Source organism: Lepus europaeus, chromosome 13, assembly GCF_033115175.1.
Source record: "Lepus europaeus isolate LE1 chromosome 13, mLepTim1.pri, whole genome shotgun sequence".
NCBI lineage: Eukaryota > Metazoa > Chordata > Mammalia > Lagomorpha > Leporidae > Lepus > Lepus europaeus.
In genome coordinates this window covers 98,786,020-98,806,620 of record NC_084839.1, presented here as the reverse complement: position 1 = coordinate 98,806,620, position 20,601 = coordinate 98,786,020, and the positions used below count along the sequence as shown (strand labels likewise).

Here is a 20,601-nt window from a genome sequence, read left to right as displayed (position 1 = left end):
CCGGGAAGGAGGGAGACTTGGTCTCCGACCCACCTCCAGACCACCCCGGTGCGTCTTCCGGGGGAACAGACCGAGGGTTTCCCCTCATAACCCAGAGCGTCCTCCGGGGAACGGACCAGGGGTTGCTGGGCACGCCTGCCTCCCCCACTGGTCCCACAGAGTCAGGTCAGATACTGGCCAGTCAGAATACTTCAGTCAGAATCCAGTCAGAATACTCAAGACAAAAAACAACAGACAGAAAACACTTAATTATACCTCCAACTGGTCCTGCAGAGAATGGGTCTGAGGGCGACCTCAAGCCCCACGTTGGGCGCCAAATGTAGGACCTCTCAGTTGCAGAGATGCCCACTTGCTCGGGAGGACGCCCAAAGATCCAGACTCCAGACCAGTTGATGCAAAAAGCACGAGGTTTTTATTGAACGTTTGCGCAAACGGGCCCCCACCTCAGGCAGTGAGGAGCCCTGAGCGGCAGTTTCACACAGGTTATATAGGCAACGAATTAGCATATTCCTAATGCGCATGCATAGGATTGGTCAGTTCAGAGGGACCATTAGCATATGGGATGCAGTGGCAACACGGGATTGGCTGGTTCGGAGGGACAATTAGCATATCGGAGAGTGCTGAGGGAGAGTGCTGAGGAGAGTGCTGAGGAGAGTGCTGAGGAGAGTGCTGAGGGGAGTGCTGAGGAGAGTGCTGAGGAGAGTGCTGAGGGAGAGTGCTGAGGAGAGTGCTGAGGGAACGTGCTGAGGAGAGTGCTGAGGGGAACGTGCTGAGGAGAGTGCTGAGGAGAGTGCTGAGGAGAGTGGCAGCTCTGCTCTGGGCATGCCTAGAGGTTCTCTGAAGGGGACTGACTTTTCCTTCCCAGAGAACGTCCTGCCCGCTGGACTCTGGGGAACATCTAACCTCTTAAGAAGCCCCTGATATCTGCCCAGGCCTAGTTTCTTGTCCCTCTCCCCCATAAGGGTCCTTCAGTGTAGGTCCGAGGACGACGGACCCAGAGAACTGGAAACATCCCAAGCTAGAATGTCTAGCTAAATAATGGATTTTAAGCTATTGTTTCAATGGCATGGTATGCTGACCCATTGAAGGTAACTAGAGCAAATAATGGACATGTGTCTGTTAGTTTCAGGAGTTGGCAGGAAAATGGTCTCAAGAAGGGGAGGTGGGACAGGGGACAGAAACAGAGGTAGAATGTTAGAATCACTGCAGAAAGCACAAACACACACAAGAACTACGTAGAAACGGTATTAGTTTTACTCAGCTTATCCTTCAATGATTTTTATTCTGTTAATTGTGCTCTTTGAGATCCAAATTCTCTGCAATGAAATGTATTACTGTTGTAAGGAAAATAGATTAGAGTCATCTCGAGAGCTCATTCCCTCTACCCCATGTGAGCTATTTACTCTCCATATTAACTATTAGACCCAACACAGAGATAAAACACATATGCTTCTAAGGTCACAGGATTGCCTAGAACCAGCTCTGTAATTGCAAAGCATGTATGTCTAAATCATTACAGCCTCTGCACTCTTCTTTATACAGTCACTCAAAAACACTGTTCTGAAATAGAAATAGTTTCTGAGTGAAAATTAGATAATTGTAAAACAATTTTATGCAGCTGTGATTGCACTGCTTCTCAAGTATTATTAATAAGGAATTATAAACAAAAGGCTGCTATATCTTGGAATTAGTTATAAAGAGCTAGGAACCAATTTTTTTCCTGGGGAGTAATTGTGTGACAGATTCTCATTTGTCTGCTTCTGTGTGCCTGCCTGAAACATTGTAGGCAGAAGGTTTAGGACCTGCGTGCTTTTCACCCACCTGTGAAAGATGGTTGAGATTTGAAAAAAAAAAAAAGGAAATATTAATTTTAATTAAATGCTTTGCTAATATTAAATTTTTCTTGGGGCTAACATTGTGGTGTAATGGGTAGAGCTGCTGACTGTGACACTGGCATCCCATACGGGCACCCGTTCATATCCTGGCTGTTCCACTTCCCATCCAGTTCAATGCTAATGGTCTGGGAAAAGTAATGGAAGATGGCCCATGTGCTTGGGCCCCTGATATCCAGGGGGACGATCCAGGGGAAGCTCCTGGCTTCAGGCTTTGGCTTGGCTCACTCCTGGCTGCTGCAGTAGTAAACCTGTGGGTGGAAGATCCCTCTCTCTCTGTGTGTGTCTCTCACTCTATAACTTTCATTTTCAAATGAAAAAAATATTAAATTTCCCATTACATTTGATAACAATGTTCTCATTTTGCAAGAATCTCCAAGTGTACAGACTGATTGCTGAACAATTTAAAATGTGTATTTCAGATTTTTATGATGAAAACTATATTTAATGGGGGACTTTCATACATCTTAACATATTAGATGTAGTGTGAGGTACTGCATCACTTAGTAAGCTGGCCCTGACTCTGAGATCTTAAAATGTGTGTGGCCTGAACTTAGTGACCTGGAATGAATGTCCTTCAGAGATCCCTATAAATTTCTATAATTTCTTTAATGTTTGAGTTAAATTCTGGATAGTGTCTCTAATGCTAGGAGTTGCTTCTGATCCTTGTCTAGCAATTTGAATTAGCCTGGACATTGTAGATTTTTCTCTAAGGATTGTCTACTGCTCAGCATTTCTGAGAATATGGTTATTTCTTCGAGGTAAAAATTGAGATTGCTCAAGTGCCAAATATAACACCAGAAACTATTTTCAGACTGCACTTGGACTAGCAATTAATTTGCTGTTTAGGATGTCCATGTTACACATTGGCATATGCGGGTTCAATCCTTGGTTCAGACTCCTGATTCCAGTTTCTTGCTAAGGAAGACCCTGGGAGGGAACAGTGATGGCTCAAGTAATTGGGTTCTTGCCATTCACATGGAAGACATTTATTGAATTCTTGGGTCCAGATTTAGCTTCCTGGCCACTGCAGGCATTTGGGGAATAAGAGTGAGCCCATAAATGAGAGGATGAGAGACTGAAATCTCTCTATATATCTATATCTATATCTATCTATCTATCTATTTATATATATGTATCTATTTATATGTTTCTACCTAAATACTTATAAAACATATATAAATATCTGCATATATATATATATATATATATATATATATATATAGCTAGATTTCTTGGATTATTCAAACAGGCATCAACAGTTTAGAAAGTTCTCTTTACCCAGGTCGAGTGACTATTCTGTGGTGTGTCAGCTGTGTTGTATACACATTATACTGCTTGTCTGAGATTTTTTTCCACACAGGCATGAACAAATGAGTCCAGGTGGGCAAAGGTTTTGCAAGGAACAATTCCAATTTCTCTAGAATATACCTCTTCAGATCCTCAATCGCTTTTTTAATTGAACTATGGATTACATTTTTTATCTGAGGAAATGACACGAATGTTAATGCAATTTGGTAGGATAGGGTCTTGTGTTCGTATTATTTACAAAACCTACTCCCAGGAAAAGTGGAGCTAGTGATATTTTTAAATACCAAATGCATACTATGTTCCAAACACAGCTGTAGATACTAGGGATAGATCACTGAAGGAGAATTTTACAGAAATCCCTGTCTTTTGTGCCACATTCTTGTAGATCTCAAAAGTATTCTGGATTTTGTCTCTCAAGCCCAAAATAAGTGAACTGTAAGTATGATAAGCAATTTTCTTGTTATATAAGTAAAATTAGGTAACTAATATATTAATCTGTCATCCAAATTGAAACCAGGACTAATGCCCAAAAATCATATCAGTAAGATTCTTTAAAACTATAGATTTTGACATAGGGATATGCATAACATATTCTTACATGTATAATAATTTCTACATTTACTGCACTTTTGAGAGATTTATTTATTTATTTGAAAGGCAGAATTACAGAGAGGCAGAGGCAGAGATAGAGAAAGAGGGAGAGAGAGAGAGAGTCTTCCAGCTGCTGGTTCACTCCCCAGATGGCCACAACAACTGGAGCTGCGCCTATCTGAAGTCAGGATCTAGGAGTTTCTTCAGGGTCTCCCACGTGGGTGCAGGGGCTCAAGGACTTAGGCCATCTCCCACAGCTTTCCCAGGTCATAGCAGAGAGCTGGATTGGAAGTGGAGCAGCCGGGTCTCAAACCGGCACCCACAAGGGATGCTGGTACTGCAGGGGGCAACTTTACCTGCAAGCCACAGCGCCTGCACTTGCCTTGTTTTTTATTATATATAAATTTTAAGGAAGAAATACACTTCCTCCAAAGGAAGAAGGTAACTGAAGAGTGCATGCATAATGCACAAATAACACTTTAACCACCTGTTGCATCTTTTTTAGGATGGGCAAAAAAATAAAGAAGGAAGTAGAGCCTTCTCCTAAGGATGTGGTAAGTTTATGATTGGAATGTTAGCATTTTAATACTAGTTTTAAAAGTAATTTTTCAAACTGTCAGTTACCAGTATACAAAAGAATTTATGGTGCCTTAAGTCCATAGCCTGATTAACAGTAAGCTAGGGAAATCTGGCATTACATAACCAAACATTTACCATGGTGTCATTCATAATTAGCACAATTGGAGAGTTCCTATTAGCTTTTCCAGTTAATGGCATATTTATATCCCAGTTAATAAATAGGGTTTTTGGGGGGTAGGCATTTGGCCTATTGGTTAAGATGCCCATTGGGATGCTTACATTCCATGTTGGAGTGCCTGGGTTCAAGTCCTGTCTCTGCCCCTGATGTAGCTCCTGTTAATGCATACCCTGGGAAACAACAGGCGATGACTTAAGTAACTAGGTCCCTGCCATGCCTGTGAGTGTCCCTGATTGGGTTATGGTCTCCTGGTTCAGCCTGATCCAACGATCCAACTGTTGCAAAAAATTGGTGGGTAAAACAGCACATGGAAAACCTGTCCTTGTCTCTCCCCCTCCCCTCTACTTCTGTCAAATAAATACACTAAAAAACAATTTTGATTTGTTTTGAAAATACTTTACATTTACACTTTTTAGTATCTTGCTAATGTTAATTATCCAAGTGAATTTTCAAAAACAATTGGTAATTTTTCTATAGCAATTATATATACACGTGTGTGTGTGTGCATGTGTGTGTATAGTTAGCTGGTGACAGTTTTTTTTAAGGTTTATTTATTTATTTGAAAGAGTTACACAGAGAGAGGAGAGGCAGAGAGAGAGAGAGAGAGGTCTTCCATCCGATAGTTCGTTCTCCAATTGGCTGCAACGGCTGGAGCTGTGCTGATCTGAAGCCAGGAGCCAGGAGTTCTTCCCGGTCTCCCACGTGAGTGCAGGGGCCCGAGGACTTAGGCCATCTTCTACTGCTATCCCGGGCCATAGCAGAGAGCTGGACAGGAAGTGGAGCAGCTGTGTCTCGAACCGGCGCCCATATGGGATGCCGGCACCTCAGGCCAGGGCGTTAACCAACTGTGCCACAGCGCCGACCCCGACAGTTTTTTTTGAAGTCCTGTATTTTTCAATTTTTTCGAAAGAATACCCTGGGATTATCTTTGCTTTTCTATTCCAAATAATAAGCAATGCATTCCCCACAACAAAAAGCATAATTTTATCTTCCCTATCTTAAAGTTTCTATCAGGTGCTGAAAGAGTATATTAAAAGTGGAAAATTACTTTGACAATTTCAGTTTAGAAAATTTTAAAATAGATGTTTGATATGATTTCCTTCAAAGTATGAACAGAAAAGAAATGAATATAGTTCACGTACTCAAATGATTTTAAAGTTTTCAGGGACTTGGACTTCATGCAGAAATCTCCCTTCCGTAATTAGAGGATTTGGGATAAAAATGAGAAACACTGTCCCAGCTCTGCATCTCACAAACTGTTATTTTGGCCAACTTGTCAAATTTGGTAAAGTTACTTTGATTTTTCTTTATTGTTTTATAATTCAAAAATATTTAACTGACAAATAAAGATAAATAGTTTAAAAACATTAAAAATATACATGATGATTTGAAATATGTGTATATAGTGTGATCATCACCACAACCAAATATTAACACCTCCATCACCATGCCTGCTGCACATGACATCAACAGATTTTGTTATCTTGTACCTGAAAGTTTGTACTCTTTTTAATATTTTAAAATTATGATTTTTAATTTTTAATATTTTGTCACATTCACTTCATATATAGGCACTATATACTATATTTTGTTGAACACAGACATATTAGTATCACAGACAAGGTTTTATGAAAATGATCATAACATGGAGAAAGAAGAGTATATTGTCATTTACATGGTATGATTCAGTGAATGTTTATAATTAAAAAACAGGCCGGCGCCGCGGCTCACTAGGCTAATCCTCCACCTTGCGGCGCCGGCACACCGGGTTCTAGTCCCGGTCGGGGCACCGATCCTGTCCCGGTTGCCCCTCTTCCAGGCCAGCTCTCTGCTGTGGCCAGGGAGTGCAGTGGAGGATGGCCCAAGTCCTTGGGCCCTGCACCCCATGGGAGACCAGGAGAAGCACCTGGCTCCTGCCATCGGATCGGCGTGGTGCGCCGGCCGCAGCGCGCTACCGTGGCGGCCATTGGAGGGTGAACCAACGGCAAAAGGAAGACCTTTCTCTCTGTCTCTCTCTCACTATCCACTCTGCCTGTCAAAAATAAAAAAACAAACAAACAAACAAACAAACAAAAAAAACAATATGACATCCACACAAATTTTATACTCCTTCTATATTAGTTTTGACAAATAAGAGAAAACTTAATATTCATATTTCTGGGTGATCTCCAATTGCATCAAACCTATTACAAATGTCAGGATTTCATTCTTTTTTTATGGCCGAGTAATAATCTATCATGCATACATACCACATTTTTTTCATTCACTCATCAATTGATGGGCATCTATGTTGATTCCCTATCTTTGCTATTGTGAATTGAGCTGCTATAAACATGCGAATGCAGGGATCACTTTCATTTGCTGATTTCATTTCCTTTGGATGTATTCCCAGGAGAGAGATAGCTGAGTCAATGGTAGACCTATTTTTAGTTTTCTGAGGAATGATCGTGATGTTTTTCATAAGAGTGTACCAATTTGCATTCCCACCAACAGTGTATGAGGGTACCTTTTTCTCCACAACCTTGCCACCATTTTTTATCATTTGATTTTTGGATATTGGCTATTCTAATTAGAGTGAGGCAGTATTTCATTGTGAATTTTATTTGCATTTCCCTGATGGCTGATGATCCTGACCATTTTTTTTTTCATCTGTCTGTGGGCCATTTGTATTTCTTCTTTTAAAAAATGACTGCTCAAATCCTTTACCTGTGTCTTACCTGGATTGTTTGTTTTGTTGTTGAATTTCAAGAACTCCTTATATATTCTGGATCCTTTAACTGATTCATAGTTTGCAGATATTTTCTGCCATTCTGTAAGTTGCCTCTTCGCTTTGTTGATTGTTGCCTTTCATGTACAGAAGTTTCTTAGCTTGGTGTAGTCCAATTTGTCTACTTCTGCTTGTACTGCCTGTGTTTCTGGGGTCTTATTCAAGAAGGCTTTGCCTAGTCTCGAAACATTCCCCATATGTTTTCCTCTATTCTAGGAAGAATTGCAGTATCCAACTCATTTCAGCTATTGTATGAGTTACAAAAAAATTAATTATATACAATTTTCAGTGCCTGGAATATTGTGAATAAGAGCTATTAACACGATAATCATCTGGACTCTTCATAGACACATGCACCCCTGTGTCTCGGGCCCAGAAATGCTTTGCAGTAATATTACTGTAGTCTCATGACATAGTTTTGCATTCTGGCTTCTTTCCTTTGGACATATCACTAAAATGTTGGAGGTTCTCTTTTTTTTTTCAACATATACTAGGTTTCCATAAACCCACATTTTGCTGCTGGTTCACATTATTGATTAATATCAGCTGAAAGTGGATTCATGAGCACAGTACTTGTCAAGAACACACTCTGATTAGAATTAACAGATGAATATATATTGTCTGATATATTTTCTATAATTTATGATATCATTGCTATTATATACTATGTTTCAAAGTCTTGGGGACATAATAGCAGTCTTGAAAAATGCAATCTTAATGTAAAAAAATATAGTTCTTGCTTCCCAACAGATCCCAACAGGCTGTAGGCAGCCAAAGCCTGTATAACAATTGTCTCAGCAATGTTTTATATTTTTTTTCCAAAATTTATTAATATGTACGGTTCTGAAGTTCACAGCAAATTCATGGTGTTTCAATTCTCACTAGTTAACATGTTAATGTGATATTAATACAAAGGGAACTGGTTCAAGGTAGCTCATAAATGCAATTATAAGAATATAATAATACTTACCTTCCTCTTTCCCTCCCTCCCCTCACTCCTCCTGCCCTTCTTTTTAATTTTGAGATAATTTATATTATATATCTATATATAATATATATTTATAATTTACATGTTATTCAAAGACAATGATCCACTAAATAAAGAGTTCAACAAGTGAAAGTAAAAAGACATAATTCAGTGGGAATATAGGTAATGGCTACAAATAAAAATCAAATAAAAATATGTCTTTCACTTATAATAGTAAATTTTTTAAAATCATGGATCATTACACCTATAGTAGAAATCACTCTTTAATCATTTGTTTGACAAGGCTATTAAAATGAGGTTTGACAAAAATGTATTTCCTCAATACTAATAGATACAGGCATTTCTTTTCTTGTTTATTTTAAATTTCAGCTTCCACATAAAAGAGAGACTATGTGGTATTTGTCTCTCAGAATCTGGATAATTTCAATCAACATGAAGTCCTACAGTTGCATCCATTTTTATGTGAATGGCAGAATTTCATTCTTTATGATAGCTAAATAGCATTTCTTAGTAAATTTATTTCTAAATATTTGATAATTTGGGGGCTATTGTGAGTGAGTTTTCTTCATGATTTCTCTATGAGTTCATCTCTAGCATATAAAAAGTTACTGGTTTTGGTATGTTTATTTTGTAACCAGGAACTTTATTTAATTGATTTATTAGTTCTAACAGTTTTTTGGTGGAGTGTTTAGTTTTTTCCATGTACAATATCATATTACCTGTAAACATGGAGATTTTAACTTCATTTTTTCTAATTTTCATATCCTTTTTTTTTTTCTACACCAAATTTCTCTTGCTAATACTTCCAGAACTATATTGAATAAGAGTGGTGGTAGTGGACATCCTTTCCTTTTTCCAGATCTGAAAAGAAATATTTCAGCTTTTCTCCACTCAGTGTAATTTGGCTATTAGTTTTTTATGTGTAGGCTTTATAATTTTGAAGTATGTACTTTCTATATCTAATTTGTGGAAGATTTTAATCATGAAGGGATGCTGAGTCCTATATAATGATTTTTCTGCATCTATTGAGACGATCATGAGTTTTTGTTCATTTTAATGAATGTTATTTATGACATTTATTGATTTGCAAATATTGAAACACCCTTGTATCTTGGATAAATCTCACTTGAGCTAGGCGATGCAGAAGTAACTTCTTGATTGGATCCGTATTTTGTATGGGTTGGTGCTGGTGCTAGCCACAAGAAGCTGAGGGTAATCTGCTTTGATCACGTAGAGTGTGTGAGCACAGCTCCAGCATTTGTGCCCAAAAGTCTCACAGTTGCAGAACACATGGGGTCTGCTCTCCACCCTGTAAGTTACTCTGACTCTGGTTCTGGTTGCTTCTGGTATCAGTGGATTAGAGATACATTGCTTGACTACAGAGCCAACTGAGTCTCGTGCTTTGCCACGTAGTCACTCAGACCCCAGTCAACTCCCCAGGCTGGAATTAAAATCAGTGGGGGACTGAAGATTTCTCCCTCTGTTAAAGCTGCCAGTGGAGGGGAATGCAGCAACTTTCTTTCTATATTGACTTGAAAGATGGCTACTCTCAGCCTTGCAGCCAGCCACAGCAGTGTGTCTGTCCTCTTTTCTTGCTGCCCCATGAATCTTTGTTCTGTTCTGTCTTTTCTTCACTGAAAATGTCTATCAGTCAGTCTCTCAGACTCCTGGTCCTTCCTTTGTTTTTTCCATTATCTTTTTGCAGCTAAGGCCTGTGCATCTTCTCACTATTCGGGCATCTTGTATCCTCTTGTTTTCTCATCTTGAGCATATTTTTGTAAACATATGTCTGAGAATATCATTGATTTCTATGTCACTGCATAGCATTGTTTTTCTTAATTTAAACTTGTGTTATTAGATAAATAACACTTAGGAACATTTTATTTCTAAAAATGAACTTTTTATGATTATATCTATCTTTTTTCTGCTAATATCATTAGTTCAATAAATGCATTGTGTTCTATCTAACATTGACATAGGGAGTGTAGCTTTCTTATGGTTAGGGTTTGCATGTTTTGTTTCATTTCCTTGTTTTATTTTTAATCTACATGTATGTCTCTATTAAATGAGGTTTCTTGTAGATAGCTTATAGTTGAATGTTTATTTTATTCAGTTTGATAATCTTTTTATAAGAATGTTAGATCATTTGTATCTAATGTAGTTATTTATATGGTGGAATTTTGAATCAACCATTATGCCATTTTAATTTTTTAAATTTGTAAATAGTTTTTAATTAACAAATAATAAGTATATATTTATGGATTATAATGTAGCATTTTGATATATGTACATAGTATGTAATGATAACATAAGAGTAATTGGCATATTTATCACCTCAGACATGTAGTTTCTTTATTTTGGGAAGATTAAAAAACCTATTTTCTATTTTGAAATATTCAACTATTTGTTGTCAAACCAGAATTATGCTGGTGTGCTACAGAACATTAGAAGTTATTCTCTTATCCAACAGTATCCCTGCACTCATTAACCATCCTCTATCCATCCCCCTTCCCCTGTATTATTCAATTCCCTAATTATTTGAGGTCAATTTTATTGTCCTTATATAAGTGAGAAAAATGGTATTTGCCTTCTGTGCCTGACTTATTTCATGTAACAGATCATCCAGTTCCATCCATGTTGCTGTAAATGACAGAAATTTATTGTTTTCGTAAATATTTCACTTTGGATATATAACATTTTTCTTTGTCCCTTTATCTGTGTATGGACACCTAGATTGATTACATATCTTGACTGTTATGAAGAGTGCGGCCATAAACATTTTAGTGCAGATGTCTCTTCAACATATTGATTTTATCTCCTTTGTATATATTTGTATATATACCCAATAGTGAGACTGATGGATTATATGATAGTTCTTTTTTTCTTCTTTGATAAACTTTCAAGCTGTGTTATATCAGCTTCTCACCAAGAGTGTATGACAGTCACCCTGTGTCTGTATAATTATCTGCACTTTTCAAGTATTGTCTTTTGATAATAACCATTGGAACAATGGTGAAGTGGTTTATTGTGGCTTGATTAGTACTTAATGATTAATAACATTGAACTTTGTTTCATATACTTCTGGCCATTTGTATGGCCTCTTTTTGAGGAACATTTGTTAAGGTTATTTTTCAAAAAGATTTATTTATTTATTTGAAAGTCAGAGCTACACAGATAGAGGGAATGACACAGAAAGAGAGAAAGAGATCTTCCATCCCCAAATGGCCACAAAAACCCGGGACTGGGCAGGACCAAAGCCAGGACCAAAGCCCAGGCTTCTTGCAGGTGTCCTGTGTGGGTGCAAGGTCCCAAGGACTAAGGCCATCCTCTGCTATTTCCCAGGTGCATTAACAGGGAGTCAGACTGGAAGTGGAGCAGCCAGGACATGAACTTGTGCCCATATGGGATGCTGACATCACAAGCGGTGGGCCTTATCTGCTGTGTTTCAGAGCTGGCCTCCATTAACATATGATGCATTTTAATTGGATGATTTTTTTCTCTGCAGTTGATTGAATTCCTTATGTATTCCGAAAGTGATCAACTTTGAATGAATACCTTGTTGGTATTTTTTTTTTTTTTTTTGCATTTTGTAGGCTGTCTCTTCACTATGTTGAATGTTTCCTTTTTTGCTCAGAAGTTTTTGAGTTTGATGTATTTCTCAAGTTTTATTTTTGTTGCCTGGGATTTTGGGGGTTATATAAAAAAAATCCCTGCTCAGGCCAATGTTATGAAGTATTTTTCCTTTATTTTCTTCAGGTAATTTCAAAATCCCTGGTCATACTTTATGTCTTTGATCCATTTTGAGTGATTTTTATATAGTGTGGGAGATAGAGATGTGGTTTTTTCTTCATATGGATGTTCAGATTTTCCAGCACTATTATTGAAGGAATTTTCCTTTCTCCAATGCATATACCTATTTGGTTTGTCAAAAATCAGTTGGTTGTAAATACATAGATTTTTATTGATATTGTTTATTCTGTGCCATTGGACCATGTATCTGTTTTTATGCTAGTGCCATGTTGTTTTGCTTACTATACATGTGTAGTATGTTTCAAAGTCATGTATTGCAATACCTTTAGCATGCTTCTTGTTCAGGATTCACTATGGCTGTTTGAAGCATTGTATGGTTCCATCCATATGGATTTTTGTCATATTCTATAATTCTATAAAGAATCTGATTGCTATTTTGAAAGGAGGTGCATTTAATCTGTAGATTGTTTTAGGTATTGTGGATGGTTTAACAACATTCTCATAATCTATGAACATGGAATGCCTCCCTTTTTTCATGTCATCTTGAATTTCTTTAATCAACATTTTGTAATTTTTATTTTATAGATCATCATTTCTTTATTAAACTGATTCTTAGATATTTTTGTAGCTATTGTGAATGAGATTGCTTTCTTCACTTACTTCTCAGCAATTTCATTTTTTGGTGTATTCAGAAGCTATCAGTGTTTGTATATTAATTTTATGCACTGTGACCTACTGAATTACTTTATCAATCCTAACCAATTACTGGTGATGCCCTTAGATTTCTTTATATATAATATAAAACCATGTTTTCTGAAAATGGGGTAGTTTTGCCTCCTTCTTTCATAGTCCTGATCAAAGAGGAAGTTAATTCCAGTGTTTCCCAACTTGGGCTGTAGGATTGTCATATATAGCTCTTAATGTGTTGAGATGCTTTTCCTCTATATTTAACCTTTGAGGGTTTTTGTCACAAAGGGATATTAAATTCTACCCAATATCTCAGTAGATATTTCCATATCTACTGAGCTGATCATAAGTTTTTTTTATCTTTCATTCTGTTGACATAATATGTTATGCCTATCATTATATGTGTGCTGAAGTATGCTCACATTGCTGGGATAAATTCTACTTGAACATGGTATGATGTTTGCAGGATTTATTTATTTATTTTTTTTGAAAGGCATAGCTACAGAAAGAAGTAGAGACACAGAGAGATCATGCATCTGCAGGTTCATTCCCCAGATGGCCACAATGGCTGAGGCTGGGCCAGGCCAAAGACAGTAACCTGAAACTTCATCCAGGCCTCTCACTTGGGTGGCAGGGGCCCAAGCACTTGGACCATCTTCTGTTCTGTCCCAGGCACTTTAGCAGGGAGCTGAATCATAAGTAGAGCATACGGGACTTGAACTGCACTCATAAGAGAAGTCATCATTACAGATGGCAGCTTAACCTGCTGCACCACAGCACAAGCCCCAGTATGTTTTTATACATATATACGCATATATATGTATATGTATAATATATAATATATATTTTAAAAATATATATTTTTAAGTGCTTGTGTTAGTATGCTAGTATTTCTTTGAGAATTTTTGCATATATATTCATTAAGAAAAGATACTATAATTTTATTTTTGATTGTATCTTTGTCTGGTTTTGGTATCAGGGTAATGCTGATCTCATACAATGAATCTAGAAAGTTTCCTTCCATTTCAATGTTCCGTAGGATAATTTGAGGAGAACTGGAATTAGATCTTTAAAAGTTTGGCAAAGAAATGAACAGTGAAGCAATGTGGCCCATGGATTTTCTTAGCTGGGAGAGTTTTTGTTACTAATTCAATCTCATTTGTTAATGGCATGCTCATGTTTTCTAGGTTATTTGTGTCCATAAACATAACCATTTCTTCTAGGACTTCCATTTTCTTAGTATATAGTTGTTCATAATAATCATAATAATACTATCCATTTCTGTGTTATTGTTTATAATATTTTGTTTTTCATCTCTGATTTCATTTTTTTCTCTTTTTCCCTTTAGTCTAGCTAAAGATTTGTTTATCTTATATTTTCAAAAACCAGAACTTTGTTTCATTCATCTTTTGTATTTTTTTCATCTCTATTTCATTCACTTCTTCTCTGATTTTTTTTCCCTACCAATTTTGGGTTTGGTTTGTTCATGCTCTTTTAGTTCCTTGAGCTGCATAATTAAGTTGTTTATCTGAAATCTTTCCGTTTTTGGATGTAGTCACTTATTGCTGTAACTTCCCTGTTAGTACTATTTTCACTCTATCCAAAAGATTTTGTTATCTTGTGAATTCACTTTCATTTTTTTCAAGAATTTGTTTGAATTTTTATCTATTTTCATTTTATTTGAAAGGCAGAAAACATATAGTATAATAGTTTGTTTTTGGCCTAGCCACAGAAAGCCCTTGGGGCTTAAGTGTTTTTTATTGTTCATTTTAGTTACACATGAATTCTCCAGGTTTCATAGCAAGACACCAGTTTCCTTAGACTCCTATACTTTTTGTTATATTATAATTTCCCCTATTCAAGACTTTATCCTACTTTACTTTTTGTTGCATGCTTTTTCTATTGCATTTTCATCACTACACAAACATAATTCCAGCCTTCCCAGAAAGTCTATGGGTTAGAAAGAAAGTGTTGATTATTGAGATTGTCAGAGCATCAAAACATGGTGTACATGTACTCAAGGATTCATGAGTATTGACTAAGAATTATAAGACCATATATAATTGATCAGCACCTGTTCTGTGCCAATGTGCTCAGTGCATTATACATATGACCAGTGTATTATTGTTCCCATTGTATAGAAAAAAGAAAATCACATTCCAGGAGCTTTTGAGTGTTTTGTTTGATTCCACATGGCTAACTTGAAAAACTAGATTTTTTTTTGGAATCCAACACATTTTACTCTTCAAATAATACTCCAGAAATTATGGGCTACCAATTGTTTTTCCTATCACTTATATTTTTCAGGAAAAAACTTTACAGTACATTTATTGCACAATTACATCACTTTTCTCAGTATTATTCTCTGAGTTTTAAGACACCTTTGATAAGCTCATATGTGAATCTGACACTTTTCTGTCTTCATTTCAGTTTGATCCATTAACGATAGAAAGCAAAAATGCAGCAACTGTGGTGCTGATGCTTAACTCTCCAGAAGAAGAAATTTTGGCTAAAGCATGTGAAGCCATTTATAAATTTGCTTTAAAAGGTTTGGATTTTTTTCTTTCATTTTTATTGGTTTCTTAAAAATCACTATATTCTCCCTTATTTCTTGTCAGATGAAGTTTTTCAGGCAACCAGAATATTTAATGCATTCCTAAAAGTAACGTATCTTTCTAAGTGCCTAACTGAATCTTAAAGAATAATTTAGCAAGCAGTTAGAATAGTCATGGTGAAGGTTGCATCACAGTTTGAATATAATATGCCCTAAAAGAACTCCCAGTCGTCAAGTGTGGAATAATTTGAGAAAGCAAATAAATGGTGTTTCATTATAACCCAAAGTAGGAAATAAATATACACAAGTCCGCAATGATGTAAATAAATGATTGGATAAGTAAATAAATGGAAGAAAAGGGCAAATTTCCCACACAGAAGGATTTCAGATCGAGGAGAATCTAAAGAATCTATAGATGAAATATGACTTCTCACTCTCCAGGCATTTATTGAGTTTAGTGCCTTCTTTCCAAAGAGTATAATACAGAGGTGAGGAAACATATTTTATAATAGGTAAACCTAACAAATACTGCCTCAGTTAGGTAGTCAAAATTAACATCATTATTGATAGCTCATGATGATAATATGTTCCCTTTTTGATTCTGGGGATTCTCTTCAGTGGATCAGAATCAAAATGGAACATTGATCCACTTGAGCTATTAAGTGCTCCCTGTTGTACAATACGCCCAGGCCTGCAGAATGAAGCAGACCCTTTTTATTGTGAATAATAATGAGGACATATTTTTCTTCAGATTATGTTTTATTTCTGTGCACTGAGTATGAAAAAGATAAAATGGCTTAGTAAGAGTAATAAAATCAGTACAATCACTAACTTTACTTTGTAAATATTATTTTGCAATATAGATGAATATTACTAATTGATTTGATTCTTCTCAGAGGGTGCTGTTCTTTACTGAAAATGAAAATTATTGCTAATGGTTTTCCCCGACTTTGCTTTCTATAACCAATCAATATTTTAATGTTTATGTGTTCTTTATAAAATATAAACATGATTTATTATTGAATTCTATTGCCAATACCAGTATGTATGCAAACATGATAGTATGAGTACATTTTTTCATAGATAAGTATAAATAAAATAATATTTTTAAAAATAAAAAAGATAATATGTTCCCTTGATATAATGCAATGAAAATGGCACTTTATTTCTGAATTATTTTCCTCAAAACCTATAACTCGAGTCTAAACATGATAAACACAAAATCAGACAAATTCCAAGGGGGGACCATTTTATAAAATACCTTGTGCTTAGTCATCAAAACTGTCATGGTAATATAAAACAAGACAGGACTGAGAGACTCTCGTAGTCAAGAGGAGTTAAGGAGATATGATTATAAAGTGACATGGGGAACCTATAATTCCTGGAACAAAAAGAGGAAATTAAAACTTTTAGGAAATCCAGGGGCCAGCACCATGGCTTACTTGGTTAATCCTCCGCCTGCGGCGCTGGCATCCCATATGGGCACCGGTTCTAGTCCCAGTTGCTCCTCTTCCAGTCCAGTTCTCTGCTGTGGCTCGGGAGGGCACTGGAGGGTGGCCCAAGTGCTTGGGCCCTGCACCCACATGGGAGACCAGGAAGAAGCATCTGGCTCCTGGCTTCAGATCGGCACTGTGCCGGCCGTAGCGGCCATTTGGGGAGTGAACTAAGAGGAGGAAGACCTTTCTCTGTCTCTCTCTCACTGTCTATAACTCTACCTGTCAAAAAAAAAAAAAAAAACAAAAAACAAAACTAGGAAACCCAAACAGGTATTGACTAATAATGATAATGTATCAATATCAGTGTATCAATTGAAAATATCTGCTATACTAAATCCAAATGTTAATAGTAAGATAAACTGGATCTGAGATATTTGGGATGAACTATCTTTGTACTTCATCTTTGAAATGGAAATTGCAAAAAATAGTTTATTTAAAGTTATAAATGTTCATTAATTGTTTAGAAATATATGGTATGATTATATTTTAGTTTATTGCAAAAAGTTAAAAATTATACTTCTATTATATTGCATAATATTTTAATATACGATATTTGAGGAGAGTTTATTGCATCTTGATATTCTTAACAAAATTTTATTTTCAAACTAAATAGGAACAATTTGACTTTAAAGAAATTATACTTTGCACATATTTTGTGACTTGAATGACAGGGAAAAAATCATTCCATAAGCAAATGGCACAATTCTCACGTGGCTTTGTCACTCTGGTCAACATTGAGATCCATACAAAAGCCACAGTGGTTCTGGAAAGTATGGTTTGGTTTAAGAGTACAGTTCTTGGTCAGATTTCAGGGAAATGTTGAATTATGCCTGTATAGCAGGCTGGATCACATTCAGCCTTATACTCATAAAGCTATCATTTGTCATCCAGCTGTCATATATACTTAATTATGCATTATTGCTTTTGTATGACAAGAGGTAAAGAAATAAGAATATATTTCATGTTAAATCCATACAAAATAATTTTAAGTTTGGTGTTTTATACAATCAAGGTTTTTTGAATTTTTTAAAAGATAACTGTTGAAGGGGAATCCGAGATGTTGAATAGGGAAATGCTACACTGACCTCAGCCACAGAAATATGCCATTAAAATGAAGTACCACATTCCTGGAGGACTTACTGAAAGAAATTTTCAGTGGAGAAGTGATAGAACAAAACAGAAACTGTGGGGGAAGCAAGGAGAGAGAACAGATGCAATGACCAGCTGCTGCTGCCAGCCACCCCTGTGTCTATGCAACTGGCTCCTAGCTGGGAAATGCCTTAGTGCTGGGATAAGGTAGGAAGATGCCACAGCTCTTAGCACCAGCAGGTCTAACTGCAGAATTTCATAGTCTCCACTGATTTTAGGGAGTTGAGTAGGGGGTCTGAGTAACTAAGTGGCTCTGAAAACAGAAGCGTTTGCCTCCCACCTACCCCATGCCCTAACAAAACATAAAACACAGTTTGTTTCGATAGAGTCATTATCTATTCTGAGCCAGGGGACAGCAAGCAGTTTCACTTCTACCATAAGCCACCAGAGCCAGAGGGCACTTTCCAGGCTAGAGAACAAACCTCTGCACTCTGCAACTGTGGGAATTCTGGGCATATACTCTGGAGCTTCACTCACTCTGTGTGATACAGGGGGGGTCCCCTGGGCTTCATACTATGCAACCTGAGGACATTTAATCTGCACTTCCTAGAGCACAGTGCTGGGTGCCCCATGCAAAATCCCAGTGTCTTTGCATGCCACAAGGGAACTGAGTAAAGTTCCAACTATGCCTTGCAGGATTGGGACTGTTGATGTTGATATTATAATCTCTGGAGTAACTTGCAACCTGTAACTAGCTGAGAGAGGACAGACACCATTTTGGACATATGTAACAGCTGTCTCAGCTTGTGCCTGCATGCCCAACAACCAGCTAAGAGGAGATACCTGAGTGTGACTGGGAGAATTGACAGGGAACTGAATGCTCATGACTGTGCACTGAGATGGACTGTAAAAACACTGTGGCTGTGTGAAAGGGTGCAGGGTGTGCCTGGGTCTCTGAGCAGTCTCTGGGTGGCTCCACACACTCAAGAATCCCTGATTGCCTGGTGAGTCATTGCTGCAGGATCTGTGCTCACACAAAGGAGGAGAAGAGATGAGCCTGAGACTATATAAGCAAAGCTGATAAAGCCCTCCCCTCTTATAAAACAAACAATAGATTTACCATGCCCAACTCGGGTGTCACCTTAGACAGTCCCCTCACAATGTGCACTGAGCAGGGCTCCGGGCCACATCCAGCACACACCTCTGAGTATTCACTGAAAGAGCAGACATTCCATTAAGCTACAGAACTAAAAGCCATCACAGGGAAAAAGAAAAAAAGTATCTCCACAAATGCCCCAAAATAAACACAGAAACTCAAGACACAGAATAAGGAAGACAATGTGATACCTCAAAGGAACACAACAACACTTTATTACTAGAATGTGAAGATGAAGAGATTGAAGAAATGCAAGAAACATACAAAAAATTGATTGTAGGATTGCCTAGAAGTAATCAGAAGCAAATCCATGATTTAAAGCAATGCATACATAACATGAATGAAAATTTTTCCCATGAAATAGAGATTTTAAAGACAAACAAAAATGAAATATTAAAAATGAAGAATTCAATACATCCAAAAAATGTGGTGTAAAGCTTTAAAAACAGACTCAGTGGGGCAGAATAAAAAAATATTCAAGCTAGAAGATAAACCACTGGAAATTTTACAGTAGGGCAAAAAAAAAAAAAGAAATTAGAATGCTAAAAAATGGTGTTGGAGATTTGTGGGATACTATCAAATGACTCAACATATAAGTGTTAGGAGTTCCAATTCTTTTCAAATTATTCAAAACAATTGAAAGGGAGGAAATCCTCCCAAACTTCTTCTATGGAACCTAAATACTAAACTTGAAAAAGATATAGGCCGGCGCTGTGGCTTAACAGGCTAATCCTCCGCCTCGCAGCGCCGACACACTGGGTTCTAGTCCCGGTTGGGGCGCCGGACTCTATCCCGGTTGCCCCTCTTCCAGGCCAGCTCTCTGCTATGGCCCGGGAAGGCAGTGGAGGATGGCCCAAGTGCTTGGGCCCTGCACCCGCATGGGAGACCGGGAGAAGCGCCTGGCTCCTGGCATTTAATAAAAAACAACATCCTTTCATGATGAAAACTTTAAGTAAATTGGGTATAGGTAAAACATTCCTCAACACAATCAAGGCAATTTATGACAAACCTATAGTCAGCATCCTATTGAAAGGAGAAAACTTGGAAGCATTCCTACTGAGATGCAGAACCAGACAAGAATACACACTGTCACTATTGCTATTTAGTATAGTCCTGAAAGTTGTAACCAGAGCCATTGGACAGGAAAAACAAATTAAAGGGATACAAATTGGGAAGGAAGAAGTCAAACTATCCCTATTTGCACATAATAGGATTCTATAGGGGATCCAAAATACTCCACTAAGCTACTATTGAAACTCATAAAGAGTACATGTATATGCAGACAATGCCACAACTGAGAAAGAACTTTTAAGATCAATCCCACTCACAATAGGTGCAAAAAATCAAATACCTTGGAGTAAATTTAATCAAGCATGTCAAAGATCTCTACAATGAGAATTACAATACATTACAGAAAGAAATAGAAGAATACACCAAAAGGTAGAAGAATCTTTCATGTTCATGGATTTGAAGAATCAGTGTCATCAAAATGTCCACATTACACAAAGGAATTTACAGATCCAGTGTGATACTGATCAAAATATCAAAGACATTCTTCTGAGA

At 37.1% G+C, this 20,601-nt stretch overlaps 1 protein-coding gene across 1 annotated transcript in view; it reads left to right on the top strand.

Annotated features, from left to right (window-relative positions):
* Nucleotides 1-20,601, top strand: part of LOC133772929 (armadillo repeat-containing protein 3-like) — a 127,013-nt gene that overhangs the window by 37,345 nt on the left and 69,067 nt on the right. The window contains exons 3-4 of the mRNA XM_062210084.1: nt 4,300-4,348; nt 15,174-15,291. Coding sequence (XP_062066068.1) covers nt 4,300-4,348; nt 15,174-15,291 — 167 coding nt within the window. The remainder of the gene's footprint in view (nt 1-4,299; nt 4,349-15,173; nt 15,292-20,601) is intronic.